Source organism: Chironomus tepperi, unplaced genomic scaffold (genome assembly GCF_022539635.2).
Source record: "Chironomus tepperi strain 1889 unplaced genomic scaffold, CSIRO-AGI_Ctep_v1 contig_244, whole genome shotgun sequence".
In the NCBI taxonomy this organism is placed as follows: domain Eukaryota; kingdom Metazoa; phylum Arthropoda; class Insecta; order Diptera; family Chironomidae; genus Chironomus; species Chironomus tepperi.
This window is the reverse complement of record NW_027226366.1, coordinates 710,568-731,680: the sequence shown is the minus strand read 5'-3', so window position 1 is coordinate 731,680 and position 21,113 is coordinate 710,568. Positions and strand designations below refer to the sequence as shown.

At 31.2% G+C, this 21,113-nt stretch overlaps 4 protein-coding genes across 9 annotated transcripts; 1 reads left to right on the top strand and 3 right to left on the bottom strand.

Moving 5' to 3' along the window:
• The first annotated feature begins 296 nt into the window (after window positions 1-296).
• Window positions 297-19,650, top strand: ssp6 (short spindle 6). 6 transcript variants are annotated; one of them, XM_070641628.1, is made up of 5 exons: window positions 297-946; window positions 7,914-8,417; window positions 17,223-17,879; window positions 18,019-18,600; window positions 18,659-19,650. In XM_070641628.1, the coding sequence occupies exons 2-5, from the start codon at window positions 8,349-8,351 to the stop codon at window positions 19,541-19,543; spliced, it is 2,193 nt and encodes a 730-aa protein (XP_070497729.1). In that variant the 5' UTR covers window positions 297-946; window positions 7,914-8,348; the 3' UTR covers window positions 19,544-19,650. The 6 variants fall into 6 exon arrangements, with proteins under 6 accessions (XP_070497729.1, XP_070497734.1, XP_070497732.1 ...); XM_070641631.1 differs by lacking the exon at window positions 297-946 and adding an exon at window positions 5,018-5,036; XM_070641630.1 differs by lacking the exon at window positions 297-946 and adding an exon at window positions 5,484-5,619.
• LOC139091500 (uncharacterized) lies at window positions 3,184-4,414 on the bottom strand. The gene is made up of 3 exons (XM_070641636.1): window positions 4,348-4,414; window positions 3,913-4,275; window positions 3,184-3,835 (listed from the first exon to the last, which is right to left on the bottom strand). Exons 1-3 carry the CDS (start codon window positions 4,397-4,399, stop codon window positions 3,582-3,584), a joined length of 669 nt encoding a protein of 222 aa, XP_070497737.1. The 5' UTR covers window positions 4,400-4,414; the 3' UTR covers window positions 3,184-3,581.
• On the bottom strand, window positions 8,901-11,732 carry LOC139091497 (uncharacterized). Its single transcript, XM_070641634.1, has 3 exons — window positions 11,574-11,732; window positions 9,498-11,495; window positions 8,901-9,427 (listed from the first exon to the last, which is right to left on the bottom strand). Exons 1-3 carry the CDS (start codon window positions 11,632-11,634, stop codon window positions 9,306-9,308), a joined length of 2,181 nt encoding a protein of 726 aa, XP_070497735.1. The 5' UTR covers window positions 11,635-11,732; the 3' UTR covers window positions 8,901-9,305.
• On the bottom strand, window positions 19,620-21,069 carry LOC139091498 (uncharacterized). The gene is made up of 2 exons (XM_070641635.1): window positions 19,843-21,069; window positions 19,620-19,781 (listed from the first exon to the last, which is right to left on the bottom strand). The coding sequence occupies exon 1, from the start codon at window positions 20,990-20,992 to the stop codon at window positions 19,859-19,861; it is 1,134 nt and encodes a 377-aa protein (XP_070497736.1). The 5' UTR covers window positions 20,993-21,069; the 3' UTR covers window positions 19,620-19,781; window positions 19,843-19,858.
• Window positions 21,070-21,113: the final 44 nt, after the last annotated feature.

The following is a 21,113-nucleotide window of genomic DNA, read 5'->3' as shown; positions in this document are numbered from 1 at the left end:
ATACATTTTGCGCTAGACTAGATTTAAAAAGAATAAATGTGACATTTTAAAAATTAGAAAACTTTCATTCAAGAATCTTTAAAATAAATTTAAAAGCCAATAAGTCTAGCAATAAATCCACACATAATGCGCTAACTAAGGATATCATAAAGTATTTGAACCAAAAAAGTTCATGCAATAAGCACGGATTTTTGCGCAAGTCGCGAGAATGAAAATGCAAAAAGAGAGAGAAAAGAAAACTCATTTAAATAGAAGTCGAGGTTGTATACATTACATATGATTTAGTTTAAAGAGAATTGGCGAGCAGTGTGGTTGAATTTTTTTTCATTCAGGCAGGCGGGTTCGTTGTCATAATAAGTCAATAAGTAAAAGTTTAGTATAAAAGTTCGACATAAATTAGCAAATTAATATTAATTTTATTTATAAAGCCTATCCAAGTAAGCTTTAATAACGAAAGTGCAAAGTTCAATTCTATGAATTATTCATAGAAATCTGTTACAGTAATTAAAAGTTAATTGCAAGTTGTGCGAAAAAGTGTTTCAATCGAAAAGTTTGACATTGAACATTGCGTTAACTAATCACTAATCAAAGCATATTACTGCAAATATATACACTAATTGCTATCTGCTGTTAAATTTTTCAACACACATTATAGTGTATTAGTAACTTTGGGAAATATCAATTGATTCAAGCAGTTATATTTAATTAGCACTTTACACATTTGTAAAGGAAAGAATAAAAATCCGAAGAGTAAGAAACGAAAAGCAGGCAAATAATCGATACATGTGCATATAGTTTTTTAAGCTGACCACAATATTATCAGCATTAATAAAAGTTTTGCGTAAGAAGAAGATTACAGGCAAAAGAGGAAAAAAAGCAAGATAAAGGAATTTACTACCAAACAAACCGAAAGCAAGCCGGTAAAGAAAGAGGAATAATCTTTGTGGTAAGTTAGTTAAACACGTTTCTAAATTAACATTGAACAATTATCGTGTCACATCTTTCTGTTTTCCTTTCGTTTCCACTCTCAATTTCATCACATATTTACGATATGCATACTACACCATATCTGTTTCCGTACATACTTATAATGTCTTACAAATAAACTAAAGTATGTGAATAAATTGCGATATAATATTTTGAAAATAAATTTAAAGCAATTTCCCACGAATGTCTAAGGTAATCTGATATATACACGAAATTAGAGATGCATCAGATGTGTATGAGAAAATCTTTTTTTTATGCATAAAAAATTTATAGCTATGTCATTGCATACATATTCGCAACACAAAAAACTATATATTTATTGATTTTGTTATATGCATTTTCACTTCCGTTTGTCAACTACCGTTTTGGTTTGGCTTGTATGTTAAGCCTATGAATGAATTGACTGCCGTACGTGCTTCTCTGAAATGATATTTTGTGTCTGGTCTCATTTCTTAATACAGGTATACCATATCATATTAAATAATATCAAAACCAACTAAATAAATAAATTCCTGTGTTAGTGGTTGGGTTTAAATGTAATTAAGAGCTTCAAACGGATTATTTATTAATTTACGATGTTTATTCTTCAGAGTTCAAAGGTAGACTGAATTTTTATTTAAAAAGGGATATTAAACTATGCACAATAAATAATATTTAAAATTCAATTGACCGCTACAACCTAAATGTTTATGGTTAGTGAAATTGTGCTGCATAGTTTGTGAATGTGGATGAAAATATCAATTAGCAGCTTTAAATTTTATGAATGGAACTTTTTTCTTCACTTTTAATTCCATTTTTACACGAAAAGTGCTTATTGATTACTCACCGTTTTCCCTACAGACATAAAAGAACTACTGTTCGTGATATTGTATAATTTAAAGCCTTGTTCCTTATATTAGTATTCAATTTCTTACGAGTCACGTGTACAAATGCTCTCTTTTTATTGCTTCTTACTATACCGTATCCATAAACAAAAAAAGCCTAAAACACAAATTAAAAAAAGTTTAAATTTAATTTATTACTAAGTTACAGAGTATACTTGAAACTTTGTCATACGGCCATTGAACTTTGTATATCATAATACATCATAAGCACTTTGCGACATTGAGAGAAATAAGGTGTATAATGCAAGTGAAAGAATTACTTTGCATTTGTGTTAATCACGCATTTTTCAATGACATAAATTCGTCGCTTTAATATAGGACATGTTTAAGTTATTTTTATTCGCATGTGAGGAAATTAAAGAGAGAATCTGAAGAGAATTTAAGATGTTTATTTTGAAAGAGATTTTTCGAGATTGTCGGTGTTGCTTAATGTTTATTTAATTTTGATTTTATTTAAAAATTTAACGGATTTTTAGATTTTAAAATGTTTACTGTTGTAAGGTTTTAAATTCAAATTTCATTTTACTGTTAAAATTTTAATTCAAAGAGAACCTTTTTTGAGTCTCCTTCAAGACAACATAAAACTAATAGACATCATCTATCATGTCAAAGAGTTTGTTCGGTACCACAAAGTCAAGTGTGTGTCTCAAAAATGCATTTCGATAAAGTTATGAAACTTGTTGTAGATACTCACCTAATGAAAACATTTTAAAATATGGCCCTTAATGAGAGTTGGAGAGAAAATTTTCTTTCATAACAAGATGATGTCTCAAGTGATGCAAGCGCATGAAATTTCATTTACCACACAGTGTGAGCATAAAAATGAAAATTATGAGGAGAAATTGAGAATGAAAATGTTGCTATATTTATCGTTTGTTGTCGGCGTCGCTTTTTGATAGATTACGGAAAATTCATAAATTAAATTTTAATCATGCTACGGATCTTCTTAATTGCATTTTAAAGAACTTTCGGAATTATTAATGGATTTTTAAATGGAATAGAAGGAAGGAAAGAAAACATTTTATTGACGTTATCTAAATTGGACATGTTTGCGGTTGATATAGATCCAAGTTAAAAGCAAGCGAGGGTTGAGACTAACCATTGGCATGCTGTGGACTGATATGAGTAGAATTTAATATTGCCTTGAGGCTTTCACATAATGAGATGTGTTCTATTTCTGGATGATGAAAAAAGATGAAAGCATAAAATAGAAATTTAGGTCAACATACATGAATGGAATGATAAAGAATCGTCTTATGGACGATGCATCTATATTTGAGTATTAAATAAGTTCATAGTGTACACATATGTTAATGAATGGAATAGCATCTCCACTGAGTATTTATTTATTATGTAAGACTTTAATGCTTCTTTTCCTCAATATCAACTTAAAAACTATTTGAAATTGTCAGTTTTATTTTTAAAACAAATTAAATATGATAATTTTTCATATAAAATATTTCACGTTTCCCACAAGCGGTGAGCAAGCAGCAAGAGATACTGTTTGTTCATTCGCTCATTTGAGTAATGAAAATATTACAACTGTGCACATTTCAATGACATAAATTATTATTATTGAAGACACAATTGATGTTTACATTTTAAGAGTACCATGACTTTAATAACAGTAATAATATTAATAATGTACAAATGTTTGTGTTCGATTAGGCCTGATATTAATAGAACAATAATGTATCAATGGCAATAATTTTACTTCTTATCTACTGGCTGACTCGTTGATGAACTTGATGCTGCTGATTGTTGCTTCTCAACATCATTTTGATTCATTTGTTCTGATGCTATTATATTTGTTGCAACTGGATTTATATGACTTTGTGATAATGCTCTTTTTGTCCTTTTTGCTGATTTCTGTCCTTGCATATAGCAATAAAGCAGTACTATGTTGAATATCACTGTCAGTACTGTAAACAATATAATACCCCAGATCGTTCTCATTTTATTGTCTACAAATTTAAAAGAAAACAATCATTAAGGATTGAGTAACACAAAAAAAAACATTTTAATTAAAAATTGTTATTACCTGTTGGAAGCTCTTTCGTAATTGTTATTGGTATGTCAGCCTTAATATCTTTCAAGTGTTCATTTAAATCAACCTTACAAAATGCTTTTCCATTATTTTCTTTCTTAATTCCATATATTTTAATTCCACACTGTCCACTCTCAAATCCATTACCCGCGTACTCGTAATTATCACTACGCGTCTCATTATCATTTTCACTGAGTATTATTGGATTATCTTCACCAGCTAGTGTAAATATACATGATGTAATTGGACTTATAGCCCTACAAACGATGGTCACATTCTGTCCTTCTTCAACAGCAACAAAATATGGATTTGGTACCACTAAATTCACGCTTTGATTTGATTGCGCCTTTACATGGGCTGAGATTAAAAATCACCAAAAAAAACAAATTCTTAACGACTCAACAAGCAAGAATTTATGCAAATGCTTACCAAACAACACAAAAAACAGCTTAATATAAACAAAATACGTCTGTAACATCATCTTGATCGAATACGACTGAAATGAGAAAAAATGCAAAATATTTTGACTGTATAAAAAGCAGTAAGATTTTCTTTTATTTTACCTGTATGCGTTGAAGGTCGTCTAACGAGTTTATGAATGTGGATATTTTAATGGATGAAACGTAAACAAATAAATATGATAAACACAGAATCGACACTTGTTTAAGAATACACCAAAACGCTTACGCCTAAATTAATCTGTGAGTGCGGATCAACATTGACAAACAGGTATTACTTCCATCTAATTTCCATATTTCTTTTCTTGCTGTTTGACATAATCTTCAACATTTTTTTGCTGTAAGCACGTCAAATGAACATTTTTTGTCGTTAAGACACTGAAGATGGAAGTAAAAAATCTTTCAAAAATTTCGTCGCTTCCTTCCTCATTTCCCCATTGCCAAAAAAACGAGAACAAGTAATGTGTGGAAAAACTGTTGTGATTGATGAAGGCAAATCCTCTGCAAAATTCTTCCGAAATAGATTATCACATGCTATGGATCACATTAATAATAGTTCCCTTTAATGTAAGGTGTGATTTAGTCATTAGTGTGGTTTTTTTGGGTGGAATTGAGATTAAGGAAGGTAATAATTTAGTGTGAATTATTTACTTCTTTAAGGTGAGAAAATTCTAAGAAATTTTCGGAAAATTAACAAATATCTCAGTAGGCTAGATACAATAACATTTAGTTATTTTGGGAATTACGTTGGATATGTCATTTATTATGTCTGGGGAGTACTTAACTCAAGAGTAATGGAATGTCATTTATGAAAATGAGATATGAGAAGTTTCAGAATGGTTTGAGTATTGTTGTCCCAAATGCACTTGGGATTAATAAAGAGCAGTGGTTCTTAAACCTAGATCCTAGATATAACTAGTGTGTCTCCAGAAACATCAAGTATGGTATAGCGACACATTAAACTTGCACTTGGTATGGAGCTTTTAATTTGTTTTCAACTGATTGAATATTGCTCAAATCAAAGTAGGCATTTTAATAAAATCTTTAAAATCAAAATTAAAAGAACATTCTTAAGAGAACTGCTTAGTAAATGCGCAATTAGTATTATAGCAGCAACAACAATTTCGAATAAATTAGCAGTCTTCTAATAGTTTTCATCAACGATCAAGTCAACAATTCAAAATATTATCCAGAAATTGTCAGATTATTCAGTTCAGTGACGTTTTCAATGATTTGTTGAATTGTAAGTATCAAGATTTGTCACTGCTTATGTCATTGCTTCTTAATATATGACATCAAGATTCAACATATTCTTGTCAAAGATATGAACTTTTCTTGCAATTACTAATTCAAAGCTAATCCAATCACAGTATTTATAATGAAAACATCATATACTAAGTATGATGTATATTAGTTCTTTAAACTATTTGATCCAAAAACATTTTCCAAAAATCTCGCGCTAAAATGTCAAAGGAATTTTCAGCGACCTTATTTTAGCATTTAAGACTTGCTTCCTTGTCAACTTTGCATGAAAACATAAAAAAAGATTCAAGTTCCATCGCAGTGCTTATGTTTAAATATTGAATGAATCACACGACGTGGTTTAACATTGAAAGTATTTTCTGAAAACGATTTGTCGCGCGTTAGTCGCTAATTGGTATTAAAAATTACAACACCTGCCCTCTGACCCTTAAAATTTATTAATTACTGAATTCCGTACTTGAAAGCTAATCATGCTTGTTAGTTCCCACGTTTAGTCATGCCAAATTAGCCTCTTATAATTTCTCTAACAATCGACATGTTATCATCGGACATTTATGCGTAAGGTCAGTATTGATCCATCCCATGGTCTTAACATTCATAATTCGATATGTCAGATTTGATCATATGCAGCTCGGAACAATCGATTTAGAAGACAATAAGTGTGAAATTTAACACCATAATAATCCATCATTATTCCAATCCATTTATTTGCTAGAAGAATGTGTATTTATATCTCATACATTTCTTGATTGGTTATGAATGACATTGTGAATCGATGATCTGAAAGTTTCTTACTTCCTTTTTCCCGTATTCAACAAGAAATCGAATAAAACTCATATCATTTATATCTATACATCTATCTCGTCTCAATAATAGCTTTAGTTTCAATATATTATGGTACCAAAAACTTTTTGTGATTTCTGCAGCCGCTACACAATTTATTTAGAAACAACAGGAAAAGTTTTCCAATAATCTCAAGTGAGAGAAATTTTATATTTTTATTATATATGTGTTTTGATGCAGGGTTGGATGTTGTATAGTGAATAATGAATGTAAGAGAGATAGTAGGGACTTGAAATCATAGATATTGACAATTGGATTTGCTAATTTGATCATTTGGTTTGAACATTGGAAAATATGGATCATTATCAATATTCATCGTGTATGCATCATTCTGACTAGAACGAAGGTTTTGATCGATAAAGCTCTACGCTTAACTTTGAAATTGGGTCATGTTACCGTCAAGACATCTTATTCTCATTTTGACATATTGCAGTTAACTCGGTGAAGGAGCGATGTTCAATCTGCTACATTATGCTGCTCCGGCATCTTATCAGACAAGATATCACTTAGACATCAATTAGACAACATACTTGAGACAAATACTCAGTCGAACTTAACAACCCTGTTTTGAAGTCTTCCTTTCTTTCTACTGTCTTTCATGTCATAATTTCTCGTCTTGAAATGTTTTTGAAATGAATGTTTCTTTCATGAATTTGAGGCATAAATAAAATAAAAAGTTAATGCAAAGAAAATTCCAACCGAGCGAAAAAAATAAGCGAATAAAATTGTACCATTGCCGATTTTCCTTTTTTGTGTCACACACATTACTCTTGAGTAGTTCACGATGAATAAAACATTTCTTGTGATTTAAAAGCAAAAGGAGCCTTTTGTTGCTTTTTCTTTTCTGTTCCTCATTTGCATTTCTCCTGTTCTTACCTCTTTTGTCTGTGGCAATGAACGAAATTTTTCTTTTTAATACCTTGCATCTACATCCTACCTACTTCTTTGACACGTTCAAAATATATATATATTGGGAACAAAAGATACATATCAGCTGTTGGAGAGCTTTTGTGCGCATAACAGAGAGAAAGAAGAAGAGAGGAGCATAAAAACTTTTTCTCTCCAATGCGTTCGGACGAAAATGATTTTTCCTCCACAGAAAAAAGAAAATTTTTTCCCTTTGTCTGTGAAAAATTTAGTTTCTCTTTAACTCTCGGCACGTACAGAACAGGCAGAGTTGACGGTGAAAAAATTCTTCTAATAATATGAAGGAAAATCTTCATAAAATTTACTTTTTAATAACTTTTAAATCTAAATAACTTCCTCAAAAGCCTAAATTGAGCTTTAAAGTTGACTTAATGTTTGTGAATAATTTGAAAAAGCTTTTATTGATCATATTAGTGGAAAGTGTACGCAAGCTCTTTTCTTCTTATTTTTTTATTTGATAAACTAAAGTTCCTTTTTTTTTCTTTCTTTTTCTCTATATTGCAGGTCGACTACATTTCCACAAGAACTAACTTCTAAACCATGTAAATGAATGATAGAAATACATGCAGTGAAAATGAGAAAACTTGCTTAAAATAATCCTACAAAAAGTTTATACAAACTTTCTATGAACTTTTTTTAAAGTAATCTCTTGTCTACATCACATATATACATAAACTTTACTTGCTTCTGTTCGTTAAAGTTAAAAGAAAAAAAAAGAGACAACGAAAGATGAAAATGGAAATTTTTTCCTTCCTCTTTGTAATTTCTTCTATCCATTGTACATCGGGTGTAAAGGAAATATAAAAAAAAAGTATAAGAAAACGAAAGTGTGTATCAAAAGGAAATAACGAAGAGTAAAAAATGATCCTATTAAACTTTGTGTAAAAAATCTATGAGAAAATATTTAAGTGTATCAGATTAATTTATGGTCTAAAAAGTATGGCTGAACGTAAGAAGAAATTTCCGAACCGTCACGTATTCAGCGATGATGAACTGGAGGCACCTCCTGTAAGTATTTTATAAAATTTAGGGATTTAATGTCGAATCTATTTCATCCTATACTCTTGGGTTACTTACTGATCTGCAAACATTCTCAATAAGTTTCATTCAAGTGCTTACATTCTAAAGCTTTTACTGTCATTGCATGCTTTAAGCACTTAAGTGGAATTTCATGGTATTATGAATAACAAGCTTTACATAGGAATATCTTATCCGAATATAAATCCTCAATTTAGATTACATTAAATTAAATCATTCTTCTTCTTCTTCATCCACAAAAGTTTTTTTTTTATTAACAAATGTAAATCTATAAATCATTTACACGGCAGTGCGCTTTTCCGAAATCACGAGCGAAATTCTCATTTAGCCATCATCTCCAATTTGAATAATGCTAATTTCAAGTTCAGATGATGGAATTTGAGATTTGTATGCGATCCTTCTTAGTAGACACAAAAGACGAAGAAGGAGATGGAATTGAAATAATATTTAAAATTTGGATATACATCTCATCGAATCCACAATTGTACTTGTATTTATTTGCTTTGCAAAATAGAATAAAATGAGAATAAACTTCATTCATCAGATGGGTATGGAAAGAAGATTCTACAGAATATATATAAAAAAAATCAATTGAAAAGTCATTCAGTCTGTCGCCTTAAGGCTCAGACGTATACATACGCATATACATTCTCAAATTGCGTCTATTTTAGACTCACACACAACACAAAAAAAATCAATTATAGCAATTCGTCTCTTGTGTAAATATTTCATGATTTTTCCCTAATCTCACAGCTCAGATAAGTTTTTGCTTACAACAATTTCTCATTCTTTAAATAAAGTCAAAAAGAATAAAATGCATATGCAAAAAAAGAGTATAATAAAATATTCAACAATTCCTTAAATGTAAGTTGACTCTAACTTTGATAATATTTGGATATGACTAGCTTCAAGCTCTTCCTCTTCCTCATGAATTGTCATGAGCGTATGGCAGTGTGATGGAATTAACATTTCATTTATATCTAAAATGATAGAATAAATTAATTAATGAATGATAATCAGTCACAGATAATATTGTGTCACTTCACTTACTATTAAATGATTCATTATTCTCATAATTATTCGGTTTTTCCTCATCATTTTCTTTCGTCTGAATGATCTCGTCATAGACATGATTATCAATATCATCTGCGTCTATACTTTGATATAGATGACTATTTGTATTATATGTTGACAAGAATTGACTACTGCTGTCGGAATCTCCGCTACTGCTATTGCTATTTGGACTGATGTGATTAACATTTAGTGGCCTTTTAATATAAAATGGCACTCCATCGTTCTGTTGAAAATTTGTTGATGAATAGTCGTTGAATGTAGATGGATACATGCAAGATTGATTATAATAATTTTCCAAGTTCATTTGAATGATTTCTGTTTTTAGTACAGTCACTTGATGTCGATAATGGCACATCAATAAGAGAAATATTATAATGATTAATACCATTGTCACGAAGCTTACTCTAATGAAAAATCTTTCGATCGTTGTCTCAAAACGTTTTAGGTCATTTGTATTATCAATTGCGATAATTTCAATTAAATTTTTATTTGTTGTCGTCGTCGTATTGAATTCCTTTGTTTCAATCTCCACATCATTGAATTGTGTAGTTATTTCTTCAGTTATAAATGAATTTTCATCGACAGCAGTTTCTGTTGTCGTTTCTTCTCCCTCAGTCTCATTTGTATATGCTTTTGTCATAACAACAATAATATTCGATTCAGTTGTTGTCATAGTGGTGGAGGTAGTAGAAGAGACACTTGTCATTTCTGTTATCGATATAGATGTGTTTTTCTGTTGCTGCTTTTGAGTATTTTTTGTTCTTCTTTCTGTGGTAAATGGATGTGATATAGTATTGTTATTATAATGGTAATATCTAGTTGTTGTTCTTCTAAACGTGTTTGATTTTTGTTCTTCTTTATGTTGCTGAAGTTGTTGTTGTTGTTGCTTGGTGAAATTGAATTTCGGAGATGATGTTATAGAATTTTCACTTATTTTTAGAGGCTGTAATGAAATTGTTGTTTCTTCCTCCAATGTTGTGCTTTCATTATTAGTCTCATCATCCGAATAATTTGCTTCATTAATTGATTTATCGAGACGTATATTATAGTATTTAGTGCCTTCCGAATCATTGACTTGAAGTGTGTAATTATAATGAATATTTTGGTCTGTGATATTTATAATATGTAAAACAGCATTCCATTCGTTTTTGCCAAGATACTTAAGTTCTCTCGATATGAATTCATTAGTTGACTTTCCATAATAAATGACACGTTTATTAACTTTCCATCTTGAAGAGAGAACGCGCGGAAAGGCAAAAATATTTATGGAAATGTCAAATGGTAAGCCAATTTTAGGCTCCATTAATCTTGTCTCATTTAACACCACTAGATCTAATGTTGTATCCACAAACTCTTGAGAGTAATTAGAAACTCTTGTTCGACACTTCAACGTGCTTCCATTATCAAGTGTGTCAAGTTGATGCTTCAAAATTGATTTTAATTCGAAAATTGTACCTTTATCACGCTCGAATCGTTTGATAGTCAATGTATTTGTATTATTCAAAATCTTATCATTCAGCAACCATGAAATTTTTGAATATTGATCGACGCTCTTCGTAACACATTCTGCCGCCAACGTTTGGCTTACTTTCAGAGGACCGCTATTCAATATTTTCAATTTTGGCAAGCCCATATGCAAATTGTTGAAATCAAATACTTTGATTTCTACCGTTTCGTCTAGCTCAAAGCTATTATTAACTGTCAGTGTACATAATGCGCGTCCCTCATTCTCACTTGTAGCGTTGTTTATTGTGATGCCACAATCACCATAATTGAATCCTTTTCCAAAGTATTCATACTTGTTTCTTCCTAAATTTCTGATTTTATCATCCAAATGAATATCATTTAGATCACCAGGTATTCTAAATCTACATCCACTAATTGGTTTGTCATAACTGCACAATAAATGTACCTTATTGTTATACTTAATCGGCTTTGTATTTGAATTCGCAACAACGACCACAAATAGAAAAACTGGTAATGAGAATATAATTAGGTTTATATTATGCATACTTTTAGCACTGAATTGTATTTTTTAATTAATCAACCTACTTATCATCAAAATTGATGATATTTTACGATTTTGACTAAGCTTGCACTTGACAGAGGTCATTTCTTTTTATTCTAAACTACGCACTAAGATTTGAAGATATTTTTTTTATCAGCAACAATCCTCACTTAAAGACTGTTAATTCCTCAATGGTCAATATTTTCTAATTTGTTTGTTGTGTTTTGCATTTCTGTATACAAAAACTTGTCATAAGACAACTGCTATTCAGTTTTTTTTTATAGTTCAAGGCTTTTATTGAGTGGAAAACCGAAACAAGTTTCTCTCTTCGTGAGTAGCTCTTATAAAGTGATAATATATTGTTATTATTATATAATCGAGTCATAAAAAATAATGAACAAGTAATGTAGTTACATACCAAAAAAATGAATATTCAGATCCAAAAATTTCCCCAATAAAAATTTGGGGAGGATATGTAAAAATCAAATATTAATTCGTAGACGTACCGGAAATTACATCAATATCCTTTCACACAGCAGTGTTGCTGAAAAAAGGCTTTTCCATGCAAGAAAAAATATTTGAATGACTTCACTCTAGCACACGCCTGGCTGTAAAAAATGGTCTGTGTCAAGTGAATTAATTTGTCTTGTCATGTGAAAAAAGCCATCGGAAGGGTTGGCAATGTTATTTGTATAAGAAATTTAAAAATCAATAGTCAATTCAATACATGGGTTGGAGGTTAAATTTGTTAAAAAGTAAAGGCTTCGACTCAATTTGCATATGAATTCTTGATACATGTGCTTAAAATACCTTTTTGACGTAATGGCTATAAATGTATCTTCCACCTGTCTATAGGTATTCTCATTTTGACTATGTATGGACTGAGTTACAGATAATTATTAGTTTGGTCTCAGATGTTGAACATGGCAAAATATTCATGACGTTCTATTCTACATACCTAGAAGTTTTACCGGTTCTTTTATCATGTTTCCAAAAAAGCCACGTTTTTTGCCTTAATATTTGAAATGTCTGACGTATCCCGTTTATGACGTATTATTAAGTCATCATTCTTCCCGTTTTTCCATCCTCATAAATCATAAGTTCACATACCAGAAAAACTGATTACAAGCTAGAAAGAGAAAATATGAGTAAACTATGTTAATTAATAATACTCCCAAATTGCCATGTCTGTGTTAATGCCGAAAGAAGAAGTTTTATTGTTTCATAAATAAAGACGAAATCATTTATTAATGTAGGCGAATAAAATACTTAAGACATTTCTGTCCTAATTCTTTTTATATTTTTTCCATTCCATTTTGTGTATCCATGACACAAAAAAGTCCTTCATTAACGTAAAACAATATATATAAAGAGAATAACTAAATCAAGTGATTAATCATAACGAGAAAAGGGAAAATTCTCAGAGGAAAATGATTTCATTACCACAGTAACAGCATACTAAAGCGCATTTCATTGTCCAAATTTAATACCGATTGCGTATATACATGGCAATGACATTTCAAGAGGTTTGGGGATATTAAAGGTACATTAAATTTATTCGTTTTCCATCGAGCATATGTTCTCTCCCTCACATGATTTTCATATCTGATGATTTGTTCAAAAAAAGTGAACAGATATAAACGAACATGTATTGTACATAATAATATCCGCAGAATCGTAAAAATATAACAGAAATTTCCTTTCACTGTGTTTTTATTTTTCACACAGACTTCCTCTGAGTTCAAAAAAATAAAATAATGTGTATCGTTAAGGATGAGGATGATGTGAAGTATACGAGTGAATGATTTTATGGTAGAGCAAAAAAGTGCACTTTTTTTGATTATTGATTTTTTGTCCCTCAATTTCCCTTTTCATCATTCATTTTCTCTCTATCTTTCTGACATAAATCATTTGGATCAAATTCATGCGATGAAATAAATGAAAACGAAAGAATGGGTTGTACTTGAATTTTTATATCAGATTATGATTTCTGAGCAATTCAATCATCTGCGAATAATATTTCGATACTTACTTTAAAAGAGAATGTTCTTCCTTTAATACCCTAGCGCCAAAATGGCAAGATTTTTGGACGATATTGCCAGAATTCGAATGCAAGATTTTTGCCAGACTTTGCAAGATTTTCCATACATTGAAAATCCTTAACTGCACGACAATGCAAGAAAACAGCTATTAATCGGACCGATTTTTTTTATCGGTCCGATTTTTGCAAGATTTTGCCAGACAAATCGTCCATAACTTGACTAACTTGCATGCAAGTTTTGAACGATTTTTGCCAGATTTTTGGACGATTTTGAAAGATTTTTTATTAAAAAATTTTAAAAATTATATTTTTCCCATCTTTTTTTTTTCTTTCTCATATACTTCACAAGCTAATTAATCTTTTAAAACCTTTTATAATCGTCCGATTTTTGCCAGATTATGCCAGATTTGTCTTGGGATTCGAACCTAGGATCGCTTGATTTGAAGATTGTTTGAAGTCGTACACTTAACCGCTGAGCTACCGCTATCTGAAATTATATAACTTTATGTATGGCAAAAGACATATATAAGTTACTAATGAATTTCAAGTTTGAAGTATAGTTATATTTTGAATTTAACTTTTCAAATCAAATTTATCTTGTACTTATTGAAAAAAATTTTTTTTTAAATTTTCAAAATGTTTAGTTTAAATGTATTTTATTCACTTCTTATTCACATGTGAATGAATTGAATTAGTTAAGATTCGGAAGTTGGTGTTTTTAACGTCAATAATTTGTAATTATTTTGTTTTTTAATTCTACATCATAATCTAGATAAAGAATCGAGATTGGAAGCTGCATTGCGAGGAAATTGTCGAATTCCCTTTATGCAATATAGTCATATACTAATCAAATCATTTTGGGTTTAAAATCAAGATAATATAATAACGAGAAACCGAAATCTCTACTTCTAGTTAATCTAGTAAAAAAAAAAGTACGGCATAATCTGGTTCAAATCAAAAATTTATAACTTATAAGATTTTCTGAAAATTTCAAAAAAAAATCAAAAAATATCTGGCAACATCGTTCAAGAATCTTTCAATTTCTGTCCGATATTCGAAAGACTTTTTTATCCGATTTTTGCAAGATTTATCTTGCACAATCGGACCGAAAACTGGAAGACATTTCGGAAGTTTTATCAAAAAATATGTCTGGCAAATTCTGGCAAAAGTCGGACGTATAAGATTCGTCAGATTTTTGCCAGAAAATGCAAGATTTTTTTTCTGGCAATATCGTTCAAAAATCTTTCAAAATCGGACGGATTTTTTCGTGCGTAAAAAAATCGTCCAATATCTTGCAAAAATCTGGCAAAATCGGACGGACAAAAAAAGTCTGGCGAAAATCTTTCCATTTTGGCTCAAGGGTAAGAGTCATATCGAATGGCATAAAAATTTTTTTGAAATAAATTTTTTATAGCATTATTATGATATAAATAAGGGTTGCGCATAAATCATCCAGTAACATATTTATGTCTATTTCCGTTGCGAAGAGCAGGTTGAATTAAATTACAATCAACAAGAATGATGATAGGATTTTCTTTTCCATCATACAAGGCTATAGAAGGATGTAATACAAAGTGTAAACATTCAAATTTGTTAGTAGATGTCTTGCAGACATGAATATATTAGGAGATTCTTTACGGTTCAATTCAATTATAATTCTATGATTAGATATAGCGCTTTTTCTACATTTAATAATGTTTTTTGGGGTGAAATTTTGAATTATTTACAATTTTGTTCATTTTGTGAATGGATATCAAAGATTTACTGGATTGTAAACATTTAATGGCTGGTATCAGAACTATGATTATTATATTTTACTTACCCGATGTTGAGCACTTTCCAAATACGTCTTATTCCTCCATAAATAAATTGAAAATTGAAAATTTTCCGCCTTTTGAAGTTTGCAGGGCAAAAACTACGAAGTTTTGATTTTTCAACCGTTAGAAAACCCTGAGTATTTACAACAACATAACCTTTGACTTAAAATCCTTTTAACCTCATACACAATAGACAAACTGTTGAATTTATTGCACTACATAATTCCTACCTAGATTATAATAAAATGGAATAGTAAGCTGTACGAAAAAAAAGGAAATCAATTAAGATTAACACAAAATGTACATGTGTCTAGTGCTCATATGAGAACTTTTACCCTCTTAACGTGGATAGAGGTTTCATTTAATCCTGGGGCATAAACTTAATTTTTCAATTTCATTGACTTACATTATATGCCTGTATGTCTGTGTGTGTATGTAAAGGATGTATTGTTGATTACGCATCACGTTTTACATGAAGGAACATAAAAAAAGAAAAATTTCCCACAATAAATAAGAATTTATGCTCGAGAAATAGAGCAGAATAATGGTTGGTTGGGGAGGGAAGTCTTATGGTTTTAAAATGTTCTTTGTGGATATGAAAATTTAGGTTTGTGGAACTTCACATATCAAAGAGAGTTTTAAATATTCATAAACAGCTTTTGATTTAATGAAAAACGTAATTGTAAGGAAATCTTTTGTCCCCATTTGAATTCCACCTGCTTCATATCCATATATGCTTTGGTTTCTTTTCAAAAAAATGTTTCATAATTAAAAGCTTTTAAAGCTTTTCATGTCAGCTTGTTATGTTAAGTGTTCCCCCTTTACCTACTGAATTACAGCACACAAAAGGCCGAGAACTTTGTTTTGTGTATGCAGCTTTTAGTTTTATAAAGAATATCTCCCTACAGGCAGCACACATCACTGTAATCATCATGTTCATTATAATTTATGTACTTCCATTCGTCTTAAAGCAAAATACTTAATGGAAAATAATGAGGAGGGAAATTAGGGTGCAATTTTAATATTTTTAGCTACATTTTACTATTAATAATCCCCACAAATGTTTGTCTTTCTCCAGAGAATGGAATGGCTTTGTTTTAACACATCTGTGTGGAAGTAATCCATTTTTAATGCGACATTTCGCTAGCTATCAGATTGAAATCCGAACAAATTTTCCATTTTCATATTTTAAATAAATATTTAATGAGTTTTCGGAATGGCTTATATAAATGCGTCACTTTATATTCATTGATTCCAAGGCCTTTTCATCTCAATTTAATGGTATTAAGATTTCCTTTTTTCACAATTAGTACTTCTTACTCTAAACTCTTCTTTTCTCTATTTCAATGGAGGGAGTTGCTATAAAAATGTTGTCAGGTATTAGAACAGCATGATGAAAAAAAAGGGGTGACATAACGCAAATAGGGGATGGAGTGGAATTATTGAATTAAAAATGAGGGTTGAATTGGCTCCTGATTTTATTCATATACCTTTTTACAATTTTAAATTGGGGTTGTTCGATTATGCTGTACAATAATTAGGTTGTCTTGGATGAACGACCTCTCTAGAATTCCAACTTATTTTACAGTTCCATGACCTAGAGTATATCGATGGTAATGAGTCTGACTAAACATTCTCCAAGATCCAGACCAATTTCATTTTAAGGTTAAGTTGCCCTTTCCTAGCTTCATCTCTGCTACTGTCTCTAAGACTACTTCTAAACGAATCCCAAACTTTCGATTGACTTGACATTAAAATAATCCCCAAAAATTGAGAACAAAGAAACAAATTCCAATCGATATAAATTTTAATTAGTTTACTCCTTTATTTTACAGCCACAAACGCAAATATTGGAACGCGTTAAATCGGATCGAATGATAGCATCGACCTCGATTGATGAAGATAGAAGGCGTCGTACGATAATTGTTGAGAAGAAGAAAGGTAGCTATGGATTTACACTTCAAAGTTATGGTATTCATTATCAAAAGGAGAGAGAAGTGGAAATGATTACGTATGTTGATCATGTAGAATATGATGGGCCGGCTTATAAGGCTGGCATGCGTGAGGGTGATGTTATATTGTCAATCAATGGAACTGATATGGAAAATGCTGATCATAAAACACTAGTCAATTTCATTAAACACTGTGATAGTCGTATGCGAATGGTTGTTCTGTTTGAGAATTGCGTACGTAAGGTTGAACTACATATGAGATATATTCAGCTACAAGAAATTCTACAAAATAAGATGGCTGAACTTGAAGGTATTGTGATGAAAGAAAAGGAAATTGTTGATGGAAAATGGAAGACACATTCGCTGCCTGCACGTAAGAAAGCAACTGATAATGGAACCGATACTCAAATATCGCCTTCTGATCATGAATCAACTACACTGCCATACACACGACCTCTGTCGACAGAAGATGTCGCTAAACTTTCAAAGCAACAAAATCAGATTATTCCGCCACCTGCACAATTCATTTTAGCTTATCAGGTATGTTCATCAAGCCATACATTAATCTTAATTTAGTGTACAGATTGTCATTTAGTAATTGGGTGTGTAGACATAGTCAGTAAGATTGAATAATTAAGTTGAATTTATGCTAAAGGCTACTTAATATCTTTCAATTTAGTATTTAGATCCTTATCATAAGCACATCATAAAATCATCAACACCAAATAGTAGTGGTGAATATCTTGTATCAAATACGTCATCATCCTCGTTACCACGTTCGCATAACAACTATTTCATATCATCAAATGAAAATAATTCTTATTCAAGCTTATCAAATCAACAGAGTCCCTTACAGCGATCCACAACCCAGCCACAGCATCATCATCACCATCATGTACAAGATTCATCATCCTTAGAATATACAAATATGCATAATGCTTCCGAACATCAGCCACAAAAATCTTCGAAAAGTCGACGCCATTGTCATGCAATACATAGCTGCAATCCATGTATGGGACATCTGATAAGACGAGGAAATGACAAAGCAAATGATAAAGACAATACAAGTCTTGATGCTTATGACTTGGCTAGTCCATGTTGTGAAGCAAATTGTGTGCCAGTCAAACGTCGCTCGAGGCATCATAAGGAACATCATCATAAACATAAGCATCGTGAAAAGGAACGGCCACCTAGACCTCGTTCACAATCACATGCCGCAACGCAAGTTGAAAATCCAATGCATTTTGATAATGTCAAGCATGTAAGTTATTGTTTATTTTGATTCTTCCTCAATTTATCCTTAATATTTACACATACAGGAACATCACGCAAATAATTATGACATTAGTTCACAACTTGCTAGTCAATGTAGTCTTCATTCATGTAATTCGAGTGACCATTGCCATAGAAATGCTGTAGAAAATCCAGGCTATACAAGTTCATTAAGCAATGATACATTGTGGGATCCAAAAAGCGACTCAGCAACCACATGCAATCGACAAAGTGCTTTTAAGCAACGACCGACTTCAGTTTATCATACAACATCTACAGCACCAAATCATACTTTCATTCATCATCGATACGTTCACCCCAGTCAAGTACAGCCAATTCAAAATTCTATTACGACAACTCATGCGTATATTCCACCTCAATACAATAATTCAAAGCCTAAATCATGGGATAATTTAGGTAAAACTGGCGGCGGTGGTGGTGGGGTAGGTGGAAATTATGCAAGTGGCATAAATAACAATGCATACATGAATTATCAAACACCGACGAATAAGGGTCAACAGCAACAGTCACAAATACCACAAGGTCATGTAATAATTTCAAGAAAATCTAATCAGGCTCCATACGGACGTTATTCGTCGTACACAGAAGTTGAAAATTATGTGCCAGCTCCACAAGCATTTTTACAGGAAGAGACAATTACAAAAACAACAATAATTACGACAAAATCAACAGAGAATCTCATAAATAACGCTCAATATGACGATAGCTGTGAGTGCCTTGCACCACATACAGCAACAACAACTACAACACAGCGATCACCAAAGCCCGTAATCTCATCAAATTGTGCTGTCTGTAATAATACGGCCAATAATTTTAATGTAAATCAATCATATCAAGGATACTACTCAAATCTTAATCGTAATAATCCAACACGTTACATTCCAACTAAAACAGAAATAACGCGTTTGTGAATTTTTACCGATTTTTTGTAAAATTTTTGTGATAGCATGTCCTTAAATAAGCTTTTATTGTTTTTAATGCCATCAATATATAGTAAATAAAAGGGACAATAATCTAATTTTTATGTGTGTGTATAAATTAAATGAATTTATTTAAATATAATCAATATTAATCAAAACTTGATCGATCAAGACCTATTGTCAGAGTTTTTCATTTCCAAAATGAATGTCCTTAATGGTCCTTAATAGCCTAAAAAAAGATTTTATATCAATCAGACTTAATTATTCTAGTTCAGCAAGTGTCACATTACCTGATATATGAATTAATTAATTTTTATGCTTAATGGGTGTGTTCTGCTGATGGTGATGACAATGCTTAACAAGTAGACTGTTTCGAAAGAATTTTGCTCCACAAGATCCACAGCGAAAGTGAGGCTTGATATTTATCCATTTATGCTTCTCTTTCTGATGAGTCAGGAGCTCGCAATTAGAATCAAACTTTTCCTTACATAAATTGCATTGATAACGTTCAGCAGATAGGAAGAGTGGCTTAAAATCACTCGTCTTCATTGCTGATTTCCAGTTTCCTCCAATTGAATTTTCCAGCTCTTCACAACCATCAGATTCAAATCCATTAAAATTTAAAGACATTGGTGTGCTGGTGATTATGGAATTGGCTGAACGATTTGATAACTTGCATGCTTTCTTCCGGATCTTCTTTTTAATTTTTCCATTAATCGGCGGAGGACTTTTAGATTTATTTTTAAGGAAGCTCCAAAATCCTGAATTTTTCTTCGTCGGTGTCGAATTGAGATCAAGCATTGGAAGAGTCTCTTGTGGCTTAAATTCTGGTGAAATTGGCGGCAAATCAAAACGAAGTTCTCTACGAGCACTTGCTGTTCTTTTCAAGTTATTAATAGTACGTTTTAAAGCTACAGATTCGGGCGATAAAATTACTATTTTACCAGAATGTGGCGTCTTCTTAAGTATCGATTTTGGTGTATTAACTACACTATTGTCATTTTTCTTAAACTTCTTAATACTGTCGCAAGTGTCCAATTCATTAAAGAATGTTGATAGTCCAGGTGAACAGTCTGCAAATTTAATACTTGGTTCCTGTTGATTCTCCTTGTTTGTTTGGAATTTTTGTAAATTATCATTAATTGAGAACCATTCGTCCAGTGCCTTCTTAGAATGGGCAAATGCAATGTGCTTTGGAAGAATTGACTTATAATAAACCATAGCATCACAAAAAGGACAAAAATGATGCTGAACTGGCCACTTATCTAGTTCCATAATTTCTTCAATATGCTCCTTAATTAAATGTGTTTTTATCGTAAAATCAAATAAATATTCTTCAGCACAGAAAGGACATATTAGCATGCTTGGTGGCAGCTTTTCTGTTATATTCTCAACCAATTTAAGTTTATCAACCTGTTCTTCAACAACACTTTGTTCCATTTTGTCAATTTTTCACTTATTTCCTATTTTAATCTTAATGTTTTTATTTCCTAAATTATTTTTTTCTTCACGTAAAAATAACCGTCATTTGCTTATGTATTTGTGTTGAACACTAACACCT